We start from the raw sequence: 18,912 nt of genomic DNA on the forward strand, positions 1-18,912 counted from the left end.
GTCACAGCCATTTGATCTTCGTACTTGATCAATGGCCTAATAATTGCTTTCAAACGGGCCTAGACTTGTTAAAATTGGTTCAGCCATCTCCGAGAAACTTGCGTGGTAAAAAAACAACACGTTTTGTCGGTTACGTCATTTATAGCATCATATTTTCGGAACCAAGAATCACAGCCATTTGATCTTCGTACTTGATCCATGGCCTAACAATAGCTTTTAAACGGGCCTAGACTTGTTAAAATTGGTTCAGCCATCTCCGAGAAACTTGCGCGGTAAAAAAACAACACGTTTTGTCGGTTACGTCATTTATACCATCATATCTATGGAACCAAAAATCACAGCCATTTGATCTTCGAACTTGATCAATGGCCTAATAAAAGCTTTCAAACATGTCTAGGACTGTTGAAATCGGTTCAGCCATCTCCGAGAAACTTGCGCGGTAAAAAAACAACACGTTTTGTCGGTTACGTCATTTATACCATCATATCTATGGAACCAAAAATCACAGCCATTTGATCTTCGAACTTGATCAATGGCCTAATAAAAGCTTTCAAACATGTCTAGGATTGTTGAAATCGGTTCAGCCATCTCCGAGAAACTTGCGCGGTAAAAAAACAACACGTTTTGTCGGTTACGTCATTTATACCATCTTATCTATGGAACCAAAAATCACAGCCATTTGATCTTCGAACTTGATCAATGGCCTAATAAAAGCTTTCAAACATGTCTAGGATTGTTGAAATCGGTTCAGCCATCTCCGAGAAACTTGCGCGGTAAAAAAACAACACGTTTTGTCGGTTACGTCATTTATAGCATCATATTTTCGGAACCAAGAATCACAGCCATTTGATCTTCGTACTTGATCCATGGCCTAACAATAGCTTTTAAACGGGCCTAGACTTGTTGAAATCGGTTCAGCCATCTCCGAGAAACTTGCGCGGTAAAAAAACAAAACGTTTTGTCGATTACGTCATTTATACCATCATATCTCCGGAACCAAAAGTCACAGCCATTTGATCTTCGAGCTCGATCAATGACCCGATAGTAGGTTTCAAACGAGCCTAAGTTTGTTAAAATCGGTTTAGCCATCTCTGAGAAAATTGAGCGGTAAAAAAACAAAACGTTTTGTCGATTACGTCATTTATACCATCATATCTCCGGAACCAAAAGTCACAGCCCAAATGGCTTCGAGCTTGATCAATGGCCCGACACAAAAAAATTAATGCAATCTTTATTGAAATCGCTAGAACGATGAATAAAATTTTATGTTTGAAGATGATTTCATGCAAATGTTGGCCGCGGCTCCGCTTTAGATGATCCATGCGCAAGGTCCAATTTTGGTACACTCTCTCCAACATATTGGCCGCAAATTTTTGGCATATTGTAGCAAAACTGAATTACCGGTAGCGACACTTGCCAATTAATAATGAAACCAAGAAAAGGAGGGTTTTTCGAAAATTTGAGTGATTTGCAACGATTTTTTTTTGTTTATTCAATAGTACAAATAGATATCAGCAATAGAAATAAACTCGGAGTAGAAGAAAATCGATTTCCAAGTAATTACTATTACATTTTTCAGTGTGAACTACTATTAAACATGGGAAATCTTCAGAAATGTGTAAAATTGGGTGAGGTTAGGGTTTTTTCGGTCTATCATTTGGTTAAACAGAAACCAGAGTAATGCTGGTTTCTCGAGTACTAGAATGTTTAGTGATCGAGTACCATTTATTTTGAATATTTTATTTGTTATTTCCGGGCATTTGACAAAATGGTATTGAAACAAGTATAATGCTCAATTATAAAGAAACGTTAGTTTCCGCACAATAAATTAAGATCAACATTACCACCTCAGAGTTAAAACTTTTTCTTTCACTTTTACTATGATTTTTTAAATGAATTTACCGGTTTTTATAAGAATTAATCGTTAAAAAGATGAAGCTATTAAAAATTGTCCTACCGATTTGACAGCTCTTACTGCTTCATTGTGTCAATATAGACCAACTGAACAAGCTTGACAATGACACAATACACGATTTATGCGTGATCTGTCAAAAAACAGTGTTGCCAAAAAGATACCAGCAAAAAAATCACTCTCAACTTATCTTTCACGAAACGGGAGTTTTTTGACCACTGCAGCAATTTGTTTGTCAAATTAGAAATTTTTTCAGTGATTTAATCATACATTAAAGTCTGTCCACGCTAAATTAAGAACACAAAAAAAATAGTCGCAGAACAAATTTACACAAAATTTAACTAAACCGATGGTTTTTTTCACAATAATAAATTAATATGAATACTAGCTGACCCGTCGAACTTCGTCTTGCTCAAAAATTGATTTGTTCGAATTTATATCTTCGGAAAGCAGAATTGTCCAAAGACTAAGTGGTTAACGTTTCTCTCCATTATTTTTCTGATTACCTAACCTACAATCAACGCAATTCGACACCCATTGTGTACACGCCGATGAGCACTCTGGTGTATGGTTTGCGTAGAAGAAGCGTGGGGCACGCAAAATCAGCAAAATAAAACAATTTATCGTTAATTTTTCAGTTTTCATTGCAAATTTTTCATAGCAAGACCAGATCTACTCTCTATTAATTGAAGTTCACAGAAGTGTTCGCTCACCATCACGCGCCAGTGATCACTTGGGTGTATTTAAGCTAGAGCACGTGGGAGCGATTCGTGCGAAGAGAATGTTATTCTCTCGCACCAGCTTCTTTCAACACAATCACGCACTCAAAGTCTGTCTGTCTGGACACTGAAAAGAAGTGCGCTTTCCTCTTTGTGTGGAGCGGAGCAAATGTATCCGCAGTATATAATTGAAACCTACGCCCTGGTGTATCACTCTAGTGAAATGCCATCTCTGATGGGAAGACCTTTCATTTGCGACTAGTTTGATCAAAATCGGTCCAGCTATCCCTGAGATCTGGACCTCTTTGTTGACAACACACATACAGACCCACACACATACACACACGGACATTTTCTCAGTTAGTCGAGCTGAATCGATTGGTATATGCCAATTTTTCTAAAGTTTGAGCGAATTCTATACCTTTTTGCCTCTCTCATATAGAAAGGTTATACAATCACTTGAAAAATCGACTAGTAAGGAGGGCTAAGTGTCATATACTGTAGCAGTCACGTTTGTCATGATTCAAATAAGTCAGCCGCCGCTTGAAATAATTCCCTTCCGTGTAAAAAGTTAAGCATCTCTAATCAGATGAAGAATGAACACCGGCGGCTAATCGACATTTCTTTGCGCATACAAACTTTTTCTCTTCTTTATATAACCGATCGGTCTCACTATATTGCAAAACCAATACGAATGGTGAGGTTTCAGCCTCCGAAGAGTCCTCTTACGCGTAGTCTTATCAATGTTCGCCAGATAACGATTTGAACGCAAAAAGGGTATTGGCGCGAGATGGTTGAATGCATAAGATTCGAGAGGGAATGAGCTAACGAATCTTTAAACTATTGTCCAAGAAGTTCGGTTTTCGAAAATACGAATCTTACTTCGGTAAAATTACGTACTTCCGGTTAGCTAAGACTGAAATTCGGCATTCTGAGGGTTTTAGGGAAAAGGTCTGATCCATTTTCATCTAGACCGTGGAAGAGGCTAGAGTGCGTGTTTTTACTTTTGTTCCGCGGTGCGTGTTAGAAGGTGTTGCGTTAATATTAGCAGTAGAAAGTGCGGGAAAAGATCGTGTGCGTTGGAAGGAAATTATAACAAAGACGCTCTTCGGCTCGCCGCACCGTTCTTCATCCAGCGACGCGCTCTAGACCCCACGCTCTGGCTTGGAAATTCTGGCAATCTCCGTCAAAATCGCCAGAAGGGCGAAGTTCATCATTTTCCGCCCATCAGAGCCACACGTCACAACCAACCGGTCTGCACGTTTTTGTTGCTGACAGCAGTCCGGCGTTCCGACACTGTCAGCAGTTACCCACGAAGGACGTCCAACCGTAAACCCGCTCCGGCGTCGGCATACTGAAACGCCGTCAGCGCAGAATCATTCGTTTCGACGCCAGCATCGTCATCATTCGGCGGAGCGTCGCAATACAGGCAGGTAGCAGCGAAGAAAGCTGTAAGTACGCTATAAATTAAATCCATGCGCATGGTTAAAAAGGGGGTAGCCTAGACACCCACCTAAAAGTGAGCTTTAAATCTAGTATTATGGCACCTTAACGAAGATAGCTAGATATCCACCCGCACACAGTTAGGTACCAATTAGTATAGGCAACACCGAGATGGAAACCTAGGTTAGGATTACGAATTGCTAAAGTTAACTCAATAAATTTAAAAATGTTTCTGTTCTCTCGATAAATGATGTGTTTATATTATTCAGGAAGATAGTCGCTATAGTTAAACAGATGTTACTGGTTTGAGGAGGTATCTCATGTTTCGCGTCGTTGTAATTGTGTAGTTTTGTGATTTACTCCGAGTTGGACTACTTGGGAATCTTAGTCCCACCACTCGCGTTTCGGATACGGTTTAGGGTTCTGGGTGGACGATTTCCTCCAGTGATGATACGCGCGAGTTGGTGTTCTTAGGTTATCTGAATAGAGAAACGAATTTCTTGGGTTTTGTTGCGGTATAGTTGATTGTTGAACTGAGTACCTTTCGGATCGGTTGTGTTTGCCAGATCGTTCCCCTAAACTCTTTTATAACGACCCGCCCTGAGGCTGGGTTTCTGGTCGGGCAACCCTAGGCACGACAAGTGGTCCTCGAAAGAGGTGGCGCTTAAACCATTTGTTCGGATAGGTGGAGCGATTAGACAGACCGATATTGGTAGCATCGTCGTGCCCGCTACAATACCATTCGACTCAGTTCATCGAGCTGAGCAATGTCTGTGTGTGTGTATGTGTCAAATAATCTCACTAGGTTTTCTCGGAGATGGCTCAACCGATTTCCACAAACTTAGATTCAAATAAAAGGTCTCATGGTCCCATACGGAATTCCTGAATGTCATCCGGATCCGACTTCCGGCTCCGGAGTTATAGGATAAAGTGTGTTCAAGATTGTACACCGTCACTTAAACTGGCGGAACAAAACCGTAAAAAATGTTGTAAACTGGGCTCAAACCCCTTATTCCCAATCTTAGGCTGAAATGAAAGGTCTTATGGTACTACCAAAAATTACTGCTTATTTTCGGGTACAACAAACATTTATAAAAAATAAAATATTGTATAAAATCTTCAAAATTTGAATACCGGTTCTCGGGTTCCCACTTCGTTTTCTTAAGAATAACCTACGCGAGCAAAGTATTGTTTCATTCTGTATTTTTTTTTTTTCATAAATACGTTTATTTCATAGGCAATATACATAAGTTTTTCTTCGCCGTGGCATCCACAATACATAGTAGTTTAAACCTAATACATTTCGAATATCATATTAGTATGTTGGTACTCATTAGTTAATCTAAACACTGTTTTTATCAAGCGAGTTGCTATTTTAAATTACATTAAATAAAATACATTTATTTTGTACATGATCTTATAACTATTTCAGGATTGTTTGTATCAGTTCACCACTTATATTCAATATCCTATAGTTGGCTATTGGTTGAACTCATGGAAGAGAAAACAGTTTAACATAAAATAAAATTTAAATTGGAACTCCAATGGATTTAATGAAATGATAAAGAAGTTTCATGTATGGAAGGTCACGACAAGCAAGAATGTCGCGAACTGGGACATTGGATAGTCTACTTTGGGTACGCAAGGAATTTATTAGTTGAGATCTGACATCACGAAACTCCACGCATGTCCAAACAACATGGTCAATATCGCGGTAACCTTCGCCGCAAGCACAATGATTAGTCTCGGAAAGTCCAATTCGAAGGAGATGTGCATCTAACGTGTAGTGATTGGACATGAGTCTGGACATCACACGAATGAAATCTCTACTCACATCCAGTCCCCTGAACCATGCCTTTGTCGATATTTTAGGAATAATTGAGTGCATCCACCGACCCAGATCATCTTTATCCCAAGAAGCTTGCCAGCTGGCAAGTGTTCTTTGGCGAGACGCGCTATAGAATTCGTTGAAAGCAATCGGTCTCTCATAAATTTCACCCTCAATAGCACCACGTTTGGCTAAAATATCGGCTCTTTCATTGCCTGGAATGGAGCAATGAGCCGGAACCCAAACTATTGTGATTAGATAATTATTATTCAATATGTCGTTCAGACACTGTTTTATTTTACCCAAGAAAAACGGTTCATTTTTGCCAGCAGCGTTTGAGCGAATGGCTTCAATTGCACTCAGACTATCTGTGAAGAGGAAATAATGGTTTGGAGATAATGTGACGATTACATTCAAGCTATAATGAACTGCTGCTAACTCTGCTATATAAACAGATGCAGGTTCTTGAAGCTTGAATGAGGCCGAAACATTATTGTTGAACATACCAAACCCTGTCGCTTCTTCCATTCGCGATCCGTCCGTGTAAAACATTTTCTCAGAGTTAATATGCCTGAACTTACTTGAAAATATTTTTGGGATTTCCATAGAGCGTAGGTGGTCCGGGATACCACGCACTTCGCGCTGCATGGATGTGTCGAAAAATAAAGTTGAGTCAGGTACATTTAGGAGGCTGACACGGATAGGAATATATCTTGAAGGGTTGATTTCCTGTGACATATGGTTAAAATATACTGTCATGAATTTTGTTTGAGATCGAAGCTCGACTAGTCGTTCGAAATTATTAATTACCATGGGATTCAGCACATCACATCTTATTAGCAGGCGTGATGAAAGCTCCCAAAATCGATCTTTTAATGGAAGAACTCCCGCCAGAACTTCAAGACTCATTGTATGTGTCGAATGCATGCAGCCTAAAGCAATTCGCAAACAACGGTACTGAATTCGCTCAAGTTTGATAATATGAGAATTTGCAGCGGAACGAAAACAAACGCATCCATATTCCATCACTGAAAGTATCGTTGTCTGATACAATTTTATTAGATCTTGCGGATGAGCACCCCACCAAGACCCTGTTATTGTTCGAAGAAAATTTACTCTTTGTTGGCATTTCGTTATCAGATACCTAATGTGTCCTCCCCACGTGCATTTGGAATCAAACCACACCCCGAGGTATTTGAAAGTCAAAACCTGTTCGATTATTCTTCCCATCATATGAAGCTGAAGTTGCGCGGGATCATGCTTTTTTGAAAAGACGACCAGCTCTGTTTTCTCCGCAGAGAATTCGATACCAAGATGAACAGCCCAAACGGACAATTTATCTAAGGTATCTTGCAATGGTTTTTGCAGATCAATAGCTTTGGATCCAGTAACTGAAACCACGCCATCATCTGCCAATTGTCTTAGTGTACATGGGGTTACTAGACAGCTGTCAATGTCATTCACGTAAAAATTATAGAGGAGCGGACTGAGGCATGAGCCTTGCGGGAGACCCATGTAGCTAATTCTGATTGTTGCCAAATCGCCATGTGAAAAATGCATGCGTTTCTCTGACAAAAGGTTGTGCAAATAATTATTTATAACCGCTGGGAGTCCATGTTGGTGGAGCTTGTCTGAAAGAACATCAATGGAAACTGAATCAAATGCTCCTTTAATGTCTAAAAATACAGATGCCATTTGTTGCTTTTGAGCGAAGGCAATTTGGATGTCAGACGAAAGTAATGCAAGGCAATCATTCGTCCCTTTATTTCTACGGAAGCCAAACTGAGTATCTGACAACAAACCGTTCGTCTCGACCCAAGTGTCGAGACGTCGTAGAATAATTTTTTCGAACAATTTTCTGATGCAGGACAACATCGCAATGGGTCTATATGAGTTGTGATTGGAAGCTGGTTTCCCCGGCTTTTGAATGGCGATAACTTTCACTTGTCTCCAGTCAGGTGGAACAATATTTTGCTCAAGAAACTTGTTGAACAATTCCAACAAACGTCTTTTTGCGAGGTCGGGCAGATTCTTCACCAAGTTGAATTTAATTCTGTCCAATCCAGGAGCGTTATTGTTACAAGACATGAGTGCTATGGAAAATTCCATCATTGAAAAGGGGCTATCAATGGAATCATCATTTGAAGAAGACTCCCTAACAATGCTATGCGTAGGAACGGAATCTGGACAAACTTTCCTCGCAAAATCAAATATCCATCGATTCGAGTACTCCTCACTCTCATTTCCTACGTTACGATTCCTCATTCGTCTGGCCGTATTCCAAAGAGTGCTCATTGAGGTTTCTCTTGACAAACCTTCCACAAAATGTCTCCAATAGCTGCATTTCTTAACCCGAAGTATGTTCTTGTACTTGGTTTCTAAAACCAAGAATTTTTCAAAATTCTGAGGAGTTCCTCCTCCTCGTTTTAAAAACGTCTTGAAAGCATTTTGTTTCGCGTGTTTAGCATCTGAGCACTCTTTGTCCCACCAAGGATTTGGAGGTCTTCTGTTAGACGATGGACCAAGAAATCGTTTGGTTTGGGCTTGTTCTGCGGCCTCCAGAATCGAACAAACGAGGAAGTCATATTCTTCAAGTGGGGGAAGCTATGTTTCATTCTGTATGTTATACTAGTTAATGCACAAGCAGTCCCTTGTTTTTTCAAAAATCGAAGAGAAATTTTTTGATTAGAATACCACAATATTATTCATGAGAAAGGCATCATTACACCACTAGGTGGATTTAAACAGGTTATATATATATATATATATATATATATATATATATATATATATATATATATATATATATATATATATATATATATATATATATATATATATATATATATATATATATATATATATATATATATATATATATATATATATATATATATAAAACGGTAAAATATGATTTTTTGATAATGTTAGACCCTACGTACTCCCTCGAGTAATGAATTGTCTCCATTGATTTTATAGACAAAAAACATTAAACGCGTTTTTCTCGAAAGCAGATTATGAAAGTCCGTGTCCATCGTCATTTTTTTCATCATTCAGACCAAAAATGAGTCATTTTTGATGCTCAAACATGTCGGTCTCATAAGACCTAAATTTACACGATTTTTTTTAGGTGTATACCTTCCTTGTTTGTACGACTTATCTTTTATTTGGAAATAAGTGTTCGGTTCTGCGATGACTTCCTCGTTGGAGTAGAATCTCCTTCCAAAGAAGTATTTTTGTTGAGGCCTGAAAACCGATCGTAGTTTCTGGGGGCCAAAGCCGATGAATATGGTGAGTCCAGTCGCAATTCGAAGCCTAATTCATGCAATTTCGTCGTGGTTGTCATGGTTGGAGATGTCAGTTATCTCACACAATTTGATATGTGATTTTCGAAAAACTATCATCCTTTAATTCCCGAAACATCGTTGACGTTCGCATCGTCGGCTACGCAACACATCCGAACAACTTTCAGCTGCCAGACATGCGACAGACTCATTTCCCCTGTACGAAAGGATAACGGATTCGGTTTGCGAAGGGGCCAACTCACACCTGCTTCCAGTGTAGTGAGAAAATCGTTTCCAGCGAACCGGTTCTGCAGCAGAGGGATGCTGCGAAAAACGGAAATCTCTTATCACACCTCCAACATCTCTCGCGTTCTCTCATCTCGTGGAAACTCATCTCACTGATAGCGCGGTTCGGGTTTTTCCTGCTCATCGTAGCTCTCTGTTTTGGGTGACCGCTCTCGGGAAAATCGGTGAGAGCATGACGCGAAAGGATCATCAGGATAATGCTTTGTTTATTTTCTTCGTTTATTTACCGTAGCGAGTCTTCCGTGGCCGTGTTTGCCCGTGATGCCTGCCAGCAAAGCCAAGCATGACTTTCCAGCGGTTCTCACCGTTTTTTTTTGTTGTTGTTTTTCATTACACCGACTGAAACCGATCAACCGAACCGTGGATACTGCGGGAGAGCACCAAAACGGTCGGATCGGATGCTGTTTTATCTCAGCCAGTATCCATGGTGCTTTGTGTGCTGTAAGTTGAACTGACGGGGTGACGACCAAGCAGCTTCGGATGCGAGAGAATGCGAGCTCGGGGCGATGAAAAATGAGCGTGACATCCCGACAGGGAAACGGCGTTTTTAGATACATTACATCACACAATTTCTGCACAAATCTGCACCAAATTAGTGAGAGTTTTACTTTCAAACCGTACGGACACGAACCGGAGTCCGGACTGTCGGTGCTCGAGCGCGGCTAACTGGAGTGAAGTGGAACTGATTCTGACTGACTGACAGACTGACTGACTGACTGACTGGTTGGTTGGTTGTCTGGCTAACCGCCTACTTCGGTCGATACGATTTCGGTGTAGTTTCGGTGTGAAAATGACGTGAAGAACGTGAATTCGGTTTTCTAAGGGGGGAACGAAAAGTCAACATTCAAAGTGAAGAGCAATTGTGAAACCGTGTCGAAATTGACGCTAAGAAGGATTTCACAGTAGAACGTAATAAGGATTACTTTCACGCTTTCGTGGTCCGGTTGTGGTTCGGTGCGGTGAGAAAAGCATAATGAAAGTGTTTCCGTTGACCCGCCGCCGTCACAGCGGAGGTCGTTTGGGTCGGATCGGCCGATAAAATCTTCCGAATCTGGGAAATTGCTGTTTCCGTGGGCGCTGCTCTCTCCGGGTCGACGTTTGGGACGTAGGGGGTGAAAAATGTCCCGGTGAACGGCCGATCAAGACAGTCCCCACTGATCCGAAGACGGGAGCGATAATCGCGATAAGCATCGAACGCATCCGGAAATCGATTTCGTGCGCGGCATCTTTCCACGGTTTGATGGAAATTCATGGTTTTAAGTGAATCGCAAGATAGCGGTGTTTTGGTGCTCGGCGAAGCTGTACTGAACCGCACACCGACCGACCGACCGACCGACCGCCCGCCCGCCCAAGCAAAACGTGGTTTGATTATACATTAGATTTCGGTTCCGGTTCCCCTCGGGTCGTCTACCGAAAATAATAGCGGAAGAATCCTGCTTCACAGCCGGTTGTTCCTTTGGGGGTGGCGGTTGTTGTCAGAGTGGTTTTTGGTTGATACAACAATACTTGGTCAATAGAGAGAGAGAGATAGAGGTGGTGCTGCAAATGCGATCTTGCCTGGTGTGAAGTGATAAATTAATTAATTTTCTCACTCCCGCAGCACAATCGTTCGAGATTCGTTGCGGTTGCCGGTGGTGAAGGAGAGAGGGCACGCAGTGGTCGGAAAATCCCCAGATAAGAAGAATACAAAAGTTTTTCTCGCTCTCTGTGTGTTGCCTCCGGATGGCATCCAATGTTCCGAATGGGAGTGTATAATTAAAGAAAGAAAAGTTGTAGCCAGAATAGAAGAAGAAGTTGCGGGTGGCTCGAAATTCGGTCCAGAGGCTCCGAACTTCTCCGGTAGCGCCAGGCGACGCTTTTTTTGGCCAAGGGTAACGGTGAAGGTTTTTTTTCGTACGCAAAAGAAGTGTGCAGCGGCACGGAGAGGCGGAGAGGTTTCCCAGTGGTGTCTAGTTACAAGTGATTTCGTGAAACAATTCAGTGGTGATTGTAGGAATGTGCCGGAAGGGAACTTCGGCCAGGTTGGCCCTGCTTCTGCAGCTGCTGCTGTTCATCCTGCCAGGATTACTGATGCCAGCTGACGCCTCCATCATCGTCAAGGATAGTGAATACGAAAACAGTAAGCATAGAAATGGTTCATTTTTATCTGATCCAAGTTGGCCATTGGGACATACACTCGGGACGAATTTTACATCAATTAGAGACCGGTGTCATACTTTAAACGTTGGAAAAATTGTGCTGCCGCTCATTTATCTGCAACCTTTGTGGGGATTTCGGGCTGATCCCCTGTGGGCTCTTTGGGGGGTGGGATCAGATGAAAACAGTTACTGTTTTTGACGATTTGCTACGACATCGTCATCGTTGTGGGACGCAGGCACAGGAGGCGGGACGCGTGTGATGAAAGCCCGCTTAAATATGTATGAAGCGGCTCATGGATTTGGAAAGCGGTCGGATTTGAAAAACAAAGTTGAAACGAGAAATGAAAGGATTTTCTGCTCGATTCAAATAACAGATATTTTTTTTACAGTCAGTCGCTTTCCAACATAAAACAAAATGTGGAGATTTTTTTTCCCGTTCGGCTCGTTTGTACCGAATAAGCAGCAATGAATATTTCAAACGTCACGGTGCATGTAAAAATGTGGAATTATTTATGTAATAAATTTTACTTTGTTTTAGTTGCTTTGCTGTAATTCCGATTGTAGGGTCTCTGCTTTGTGACAATTCGAGTTTTCGGTCCGAAAAATCATCTGAGCTTAATGCACTCTGACTAATTTCGACGACAATTTTGAAATTTACTTTCCAGGAATCAGACTAAATTAAGTTTGGGATGAAAAATTCAACATTTTTATGTCGTTTTCGCTTGATGCCAAACCTAACCCATTATGCACCCAAACTGCTGTCAAACCGTTTATTTGAAGCTAGTTTCGAACCTAGTTTAAACGTTGTTGAACTGAAAATCGAGTCAGATTCGAACCTGGTTTTCATATCAGGTTTGCTCAAACCCCCGTTGCTAAGTGTGAACCCAACACAGTTGTGTGAAAAGTGTTTGTTTGATTAAACCGACGACACGACCTGCCACTCGCCTTCCAAAACTGTATCGTAAATTTGACTACCCCTCAGTAACTGGTAATGTCAAAACGAAATCGCATGAAAATATTTGAAACTGGCATCACAAGTTGATAAATTATTGACTTGGAATAACAGTTACCTTGGTTACGCACTTTATACTGATAGCCAAAGACAAGTAAATGTTTTATATCTCCAACTTTCTCTTGCAATAACTTTTATTCTTTTCGGTCAGAGGCAACATTTCGATCGTAGCGGACATTGTGACGACACCACCTACTGCTGAATTAGAACCGTTGTAGATTAATAGCTCGGCTCAAACCAACGAGGAGAACATGGGAATGATGCAAGGAGCTATGCGCACTGCTGTCCCTATATAATGTTCGGCGAAATATTTCTTTGGGGAGGATTCTATCAACAATCTTTGAATAAGGGTAAACTACCTGCTACGCAATCAACCGAGACAAGACTACTCGTATTACGCTAAATCGTTCTGCTCGAAAGATAGTTGGTTTGATCATAAGCCTTTTCTGTACCGGTCAACTGCAGCTAGTGGTTAATGTGTATCGAAGAATAGCTGGAACAAGTTAATTGTCCATGTTCGTTGGGAAACGATAAAACTACAAATTTGGATCTCCGAACACAAAGTGTCTGTCGTTGATGTCATCGGGACGGATCATTGGTTGAGTCTTCCAACTACGATGGATAGAATTCCATTCGGAATACCGAAGCAAGTAGTGTTTTAAGACGCTCATAGACGATGACAATCTGCAGATTTCGTCTGCAAAGCTTTCACCCAATGCAAAGTACATTTGGCGGAAATGTTGGTTGACACATTGAAACTGTGATACTACTGTAATGATAAATGTTTCGGTTGGTTTATACTTTTGTTGATTGTTGATTCAATAAAATTTCGAAAATCGAGTTCATTTAAATGTAATTCTACTCCGTTTTTAATTCCGTAGTTTGCAACTGCGACATCGTCATATTAATTGACGCACCATTATTTTTCATCACAGTGTTAACCATCACGCAATGCGACATTACGTTATGTTACATGAGTCTCAAATATCACATCACTCTTTGAAGACTTTTCAATGTTGCGTTCTGCTGTGTTTATCAATAGTTTTCTTTTGTTTAAATACCTGACTCAAATGCATCAATTCTAGTTCCATATGACTCCAACGATTCGATTAAAGCAAATCATAATTTATTACGGGCAGTTGATACCACCTCATACATCGCAAAATTTCTTGAATTTATCTAGTGAAAATGACTAATCTGAAAAGAAACTTTATCATTCTCACATAGGAAGGACAACGAATTTTCTTTTGAGCACAATGCCGAAGCAAGGAGATATCCTGAAGTGATTCTTTTAATGTGTGGACTCAAATATTAAATCAAACTATAATTAGAGGATATGTATTGTTTTTTATCTGCAATTTGAACAATCACAGTCTTTTATCAGTCGACAGTTTCAGAAATAGTTTGAATTGGTTCGTTTATTTATTTATTTTGGGGCTCCTTGGTAACTAGTTCATGGTAACTTAAACAGTGTTGCTCGGGAGGATTATTTTTATCATTATCAAGGGGTCGCTCTATTTTTGGTAACTGGCGGTAAATCGCTCACAGACACTTTTCATTTCAATTTTTCTTCGGAGTGTCTGGTCGTGTCGTCGATTAAACTAATCTGGGTTAGTTTCTTTTTTCTCAAGCGAAACCGACATCAGTGATCAACATTTCGGACAGCTTCGATCGAACAGTTTTTGATTTGTTCTCGTTGTCATGGCGACGTTTCGCACTAAAATTTGTTTGCGTTTTTGCAATCGTTCGGTGCCTTCAGTTATGAATAACACACAGAAAATAAAAACTACCTATGTTTTACTTTTTCTTCGTTTAATTTTGAGTTGTTTTGAATCTTTTCTTTGATTCGCATTCTCCATCCCATACAGAGTGAAACCACCCAACAGTGAAAGTTTCGTTCAATAAGCTGGATAATAAAACTCAACCGCTGAGTGAAAATAATTTACTAGTGAGTAGATATAACTTACCTCTCAGATATACCGTATGGAAACTACTTAGAGCCTCTTTACCTCAATTTAGGTTATTGAAATTAGGTAGTTTTGCGTGCTGGGTGTTGAAGGTTAAAGTCGACAAAGAGAAGATCCGGTGTATTTGACAGAACCGACATTGCAAAATGTGCCCGAAACAACCCGCGATCCCATTTCAACCAGAATATTAGTTGATTTTCTGAATTCGATTGGTTAAAATTTGGTACAACTAATCGATTGTTGTTTTAACTAAACTGTCATTTTTGTTTTTCTGATTAGCAGAAACGATGATTGAAACAACGAATTTATTTGGGAAAAAAAATGCTTTCAAATAGTGAGGACACATATTTTTCAATTTCAACAAATATTTTAGTTGAAATAACTGGCGTTGTTATTGAAACAAAATTCTCTTAGTTGAAAATCAAATCGGTTGTTTTTGTTTTAGGTTGGTAACGCTTGCAATTAGTTGAATTAACTCGAACAATGTGAATGATTTGCGACCATTTGAAAAAAAGTTCACAATGTTGAGATACATGAAATAAATATCGTTGTTCCAATATAAACAGTTTTTTATATCGACATGTAATATCATTAGTTATTAACAGGGCTGGGAAACCACCGATCTCGTATATAAAAATCACTACTGATTTCGTCACAAGTCATCTTAACCAAGGTATAAATCATCGTTACGAAAACACAACTGATGTGAACTCTAAGTGAATTTTGTGCGATCATGACCATGTCAAAACACTACTGATTTGATCGGAAATGATTAATGTAGAAAAATGTTTTTAATCAGCAAAAGTGCACGGAGGGCCAAGAAAATTAGTGAAATTAATAAATTTGCCTAAAATGAGTATTGAAAGATGATACCTTCAAATTTTAGTCAATTTATATCAGCTTCAACCGCACCAGAATCGCGGTGCCGGTACGATTGAGAAAAATCAAAGCATCTTTACTAAAAAGATGCCTGAAATAATTTGTTGTTATGCATGTTATACAGCTGATTAATTTAATTTATTGTTTGAATATCATACACAGAAGTAACAGGAGTGCAGGTTTTGCTACGGCGATTCAAACACAGCACTGTGTTTTTGAAACCCTTCGCTCCTGTTTTACTTCTATAAATTAAATCCATGTCAATAAGCATTTTGTTGCTAATGCATGAACATCATCATCAGCATCAAACAGGTGGAAGTAAAACAAAATACAAATAACAATACGGAATACTCCGACAAATTTTTGAGGACATGTTTTTCGTTATGTGGTACACTGTCAAGATACACTGTCAACGTGACAACGTACTCTTTTAGATTAGATTATCTATGAAACTGCCATCACTTCAAACAGAAAATCGATATTACAATAGATACAGTTTATTATTATGCATATGGCGCTGGTCTTACAAACCAGTTGTCGTATGTTCGAGCACCGATCTGGAAGGATTCGTAGTGTTAGTAGAATCGTAGCACCAGCCATGCACTGGTTCTGTACACTCTGAATCGGCGGCGAAGTCTGTTGAAACAGAAGGTCAAATTCCACTACGCAGGAATGCAATACCTGCTTACAGTTTATTATTTATAAACAGGAACAATTTTTATTCCGGGAATTACTACTAGCTACGACAGTTCTTAGGAAATACATAAACTGAACGAAATACTATTAAGTACCAAGGTAAATTAACAGCAAGTGTATGAATAATATTAGCTTTTCATATTAAAAATACGACGTAGTATTATTTAGGCCATCTTAAGATCTGAGCAGCTTTTATTGAAATGCTTCAGATTACCTGAGTTTCGGAGGAGCTGCAAAGCAATTAGCCATATTCAATTTTCGTAATGGTCCAGGAAAATCAAAAAGAGATCTTCGATTTTGCTTTGGTTTATGGATGACGAACGAGAGCAGGAAGATCATAAGGAGTTCAAATTACAACACCAATAGACAAATTCTTACCATGATCTCCCCACAGAAGAGGTCAAAGTCTTGAGTATAACCAAAGCTGACACCATAACTTTTTAGGCGAAATCAATGTAATTAAAGTGCATACTTTTTTTTCTGTTGCTTCCAATTCGGATCGGATTGCACCCACAACAATCATCACCCGCTTCACTATCACAAAATCCGTATAAATAAAATTAGAAATGGTATTCAAATAAATTTATATTTGAAAAAATATTTTTAAGTTTCACGAATTTTTCAAATCAAAGAAAGACGAAAGTTGGTTTTTCTAGCAATTCTAATACCTTTCTGTAGAGAAAGGCAAAAAGGAATAGTGAAAGACGTTAGGTGGCGAAAGCCTCTATCTCGCTCGCGGATGTTAAAATTATTCACTTTATCGGTTTTAAAGCGCGAGTATTTTTTCTGTTCTTCTGAAACTAAATTGTTTTATGTAGACCCGAATGTCGGAGTGATTTTCTAATTCTTTGGTAGGTGTTAGTTCTCATCTTAGAAAAATTCGAGGATATTTTTATTCTTGATTTCATCCCAAGTAACAATTTGTGTTATGCTAGCTTATTTGTGACTAGTTTGCAACCAGAAATTTGAGTGATTGTTATTAATATCTAACCACTTGCATGACTCAAAAAGCGCAGTTTCTACTAGTTACTATGTCGGGTCAAAACTACAAGGATCAGCCCCATGGGGTTGTTCGAGTCGTTGATGTGGAACAAGGCAACCAAAATTTCCAATGATTGACATATTCAATTAATCGTCAAACTTTTGAATCCGCAAATGCACAAGAGTCTGCTTAGATTGATCCTTATTAGGAATCAACACCGAACACGCGAACCCAGAATATAGACTCTATTTATCGTGATTTGTATTTGTTTCGTAGCCGACAAAATTACATCAATAGCCCAAATGTATACAATTATATGTTTGTACGAGCTTGCGATACGGATATCGATATTTAAGCTTCTCCTCACCAAGCTTGTGTTCAAGTTTTGTATGCAAGCAGTTATTTTTATAGCGTTTCTCTACCATTACTACCATTTTGCGATTTCGGTTGAAGCGATAAAATATTTCTCATTATCAATCGAGTTCATCTTATATAAATTAGAAATTAGGGGTAGTTGTCAATTTCTCAGGCGAAACGACATAACATGGGATTTCATCCAATCTTGCATGACACAAGATCAGAGCATACCAATAAAAGCTTCAAATCGTTTATGGCACTTTTTGTCTTGCTGTGTAGCAACAACCTACCTCTAGCAAGCTTCGCATAAGACTGAAACGTTAGCTATAATTTCGCTTCTATTTATAGATTCGCGTGCTTTGCTTTTGCTTCGATTGACCTATCAGAGCGCTGCTTTCCCTTTGATATATCGCTTACTCCTTCAAAACCGTCGACTATGGCAGGGAAATCCGGTATGCCGGGGATTTTTTGCAGCCAAAATAGGACACTGCTAGCTATTAATCAACATTTCAATAATATAAAATTAAAAATACATGGCTATGAACATTGAAATCAATACGTAGAAATATTTCCAATCAAATGGTGACATAATATTAATAATTGATACAAAATTGACTGAGCTGTAATTGTTCAAAACCTGACCACATTTCTACGTGTATTTTTCTTGAGTTTCTAGTTTGCAACGCTATATAGAAAACAAAAATGTGTTCCACATTAAAATAAGTTGTTGTTACGTTGTAAACTCATACTGAAATAACTTATCTTTCCATAACTTGAAAATAACTTGTTTTCAAGTAAACTAGTTGAAACTTAGGTACCATCGACATTATAAACATTAAATGAATCCATAATGTTTTTCTATCAACAATGAAAAAACAGTATTGTATTTGAAATTACAAATTTGATACAAGGTACAAATTTCACAACGATTTTAAAACTATCGAGCGGAATGAAACTTTAATTACCTGTTTTTTTATGCGCCTTCAATCAAACTCTGTTTATGAAGATATGGAAAATAAACAACGAAAAAACCTTATGTTCAGAATGCTCAAAATTAATCCAAGTAGAGTGATTTCTCATTTTTTTAAAATTCAATTCGATGTTTAATCCCTATATAGTTTTCTTCGAGTTTAAAATAGTGCATAGAACAAAAATTCTATTTCTTCGCGTTTCGCCTTCGGCTCGTCAGAGCTTAAAGCAGTTCAAATTGAACTGCCATCTCGTGCCTAGCAGTTCAACTTAAACCGCTAAGCAGACGCAAAGTTTGCACTACTTATGCAACTCTCAAACGAGATGGCAGTTCAATTTGAACTGCTTTAAGCACTGACGAGCCGAAGGTGAAACGTGAAGAAATAGAAACAAAATATGTGCTTTTTGCACAAACCAACA

The 18,912-nt window shown here is 39.1% G+C and overlaps 1 protein-coding gene across 5 annotated transcripts in view; it reads left to right on the forward strand.

The window, feature by feature from the left end:
- The first annotated feature begins 10,074 nt into the window (after nt 1-10,074).
- The window catches only part of LOC131432866 (nephrin), a 789,197-nt gene continuing 780,359 nt past the window's right edge, over nt 10,075-18,912 (forward strand). For 3 of the 5 annotated variants that reach the window (XM_058599425.1, XM_058599427.1, XM_058599424.1), the window contains exon 1: nt 10,076-11,611. In XM_058599425.1, the coding sequence (XP_058455408.1) occupies nt 11,488-11,611 (124 nt within the window). In that variant the 5' untranslated portion in view covers nt 10,076-11,487. Of the gene's footprint in view, nt 11,612-18,912 lie in introns of all 5 variants that reach the window. The other 2 variants (XM_058599423.1, XM_058599426.1) reach the window with 1 other exon arrangement.

This window comes from Malaya genurostris, chromosome 2 (assembly GCF_030247185.1).
Source record: "Malaya genurostris strain Urasoe2022 chromosome 2, Malgen_1.1, whole genome shotgun sequence".
Lineage (NCBI taxonomy): Eukaryota > Metazoa > Arthropoda > Insecta > Diptera > Culicidae > Malaya > Malaya genurostris.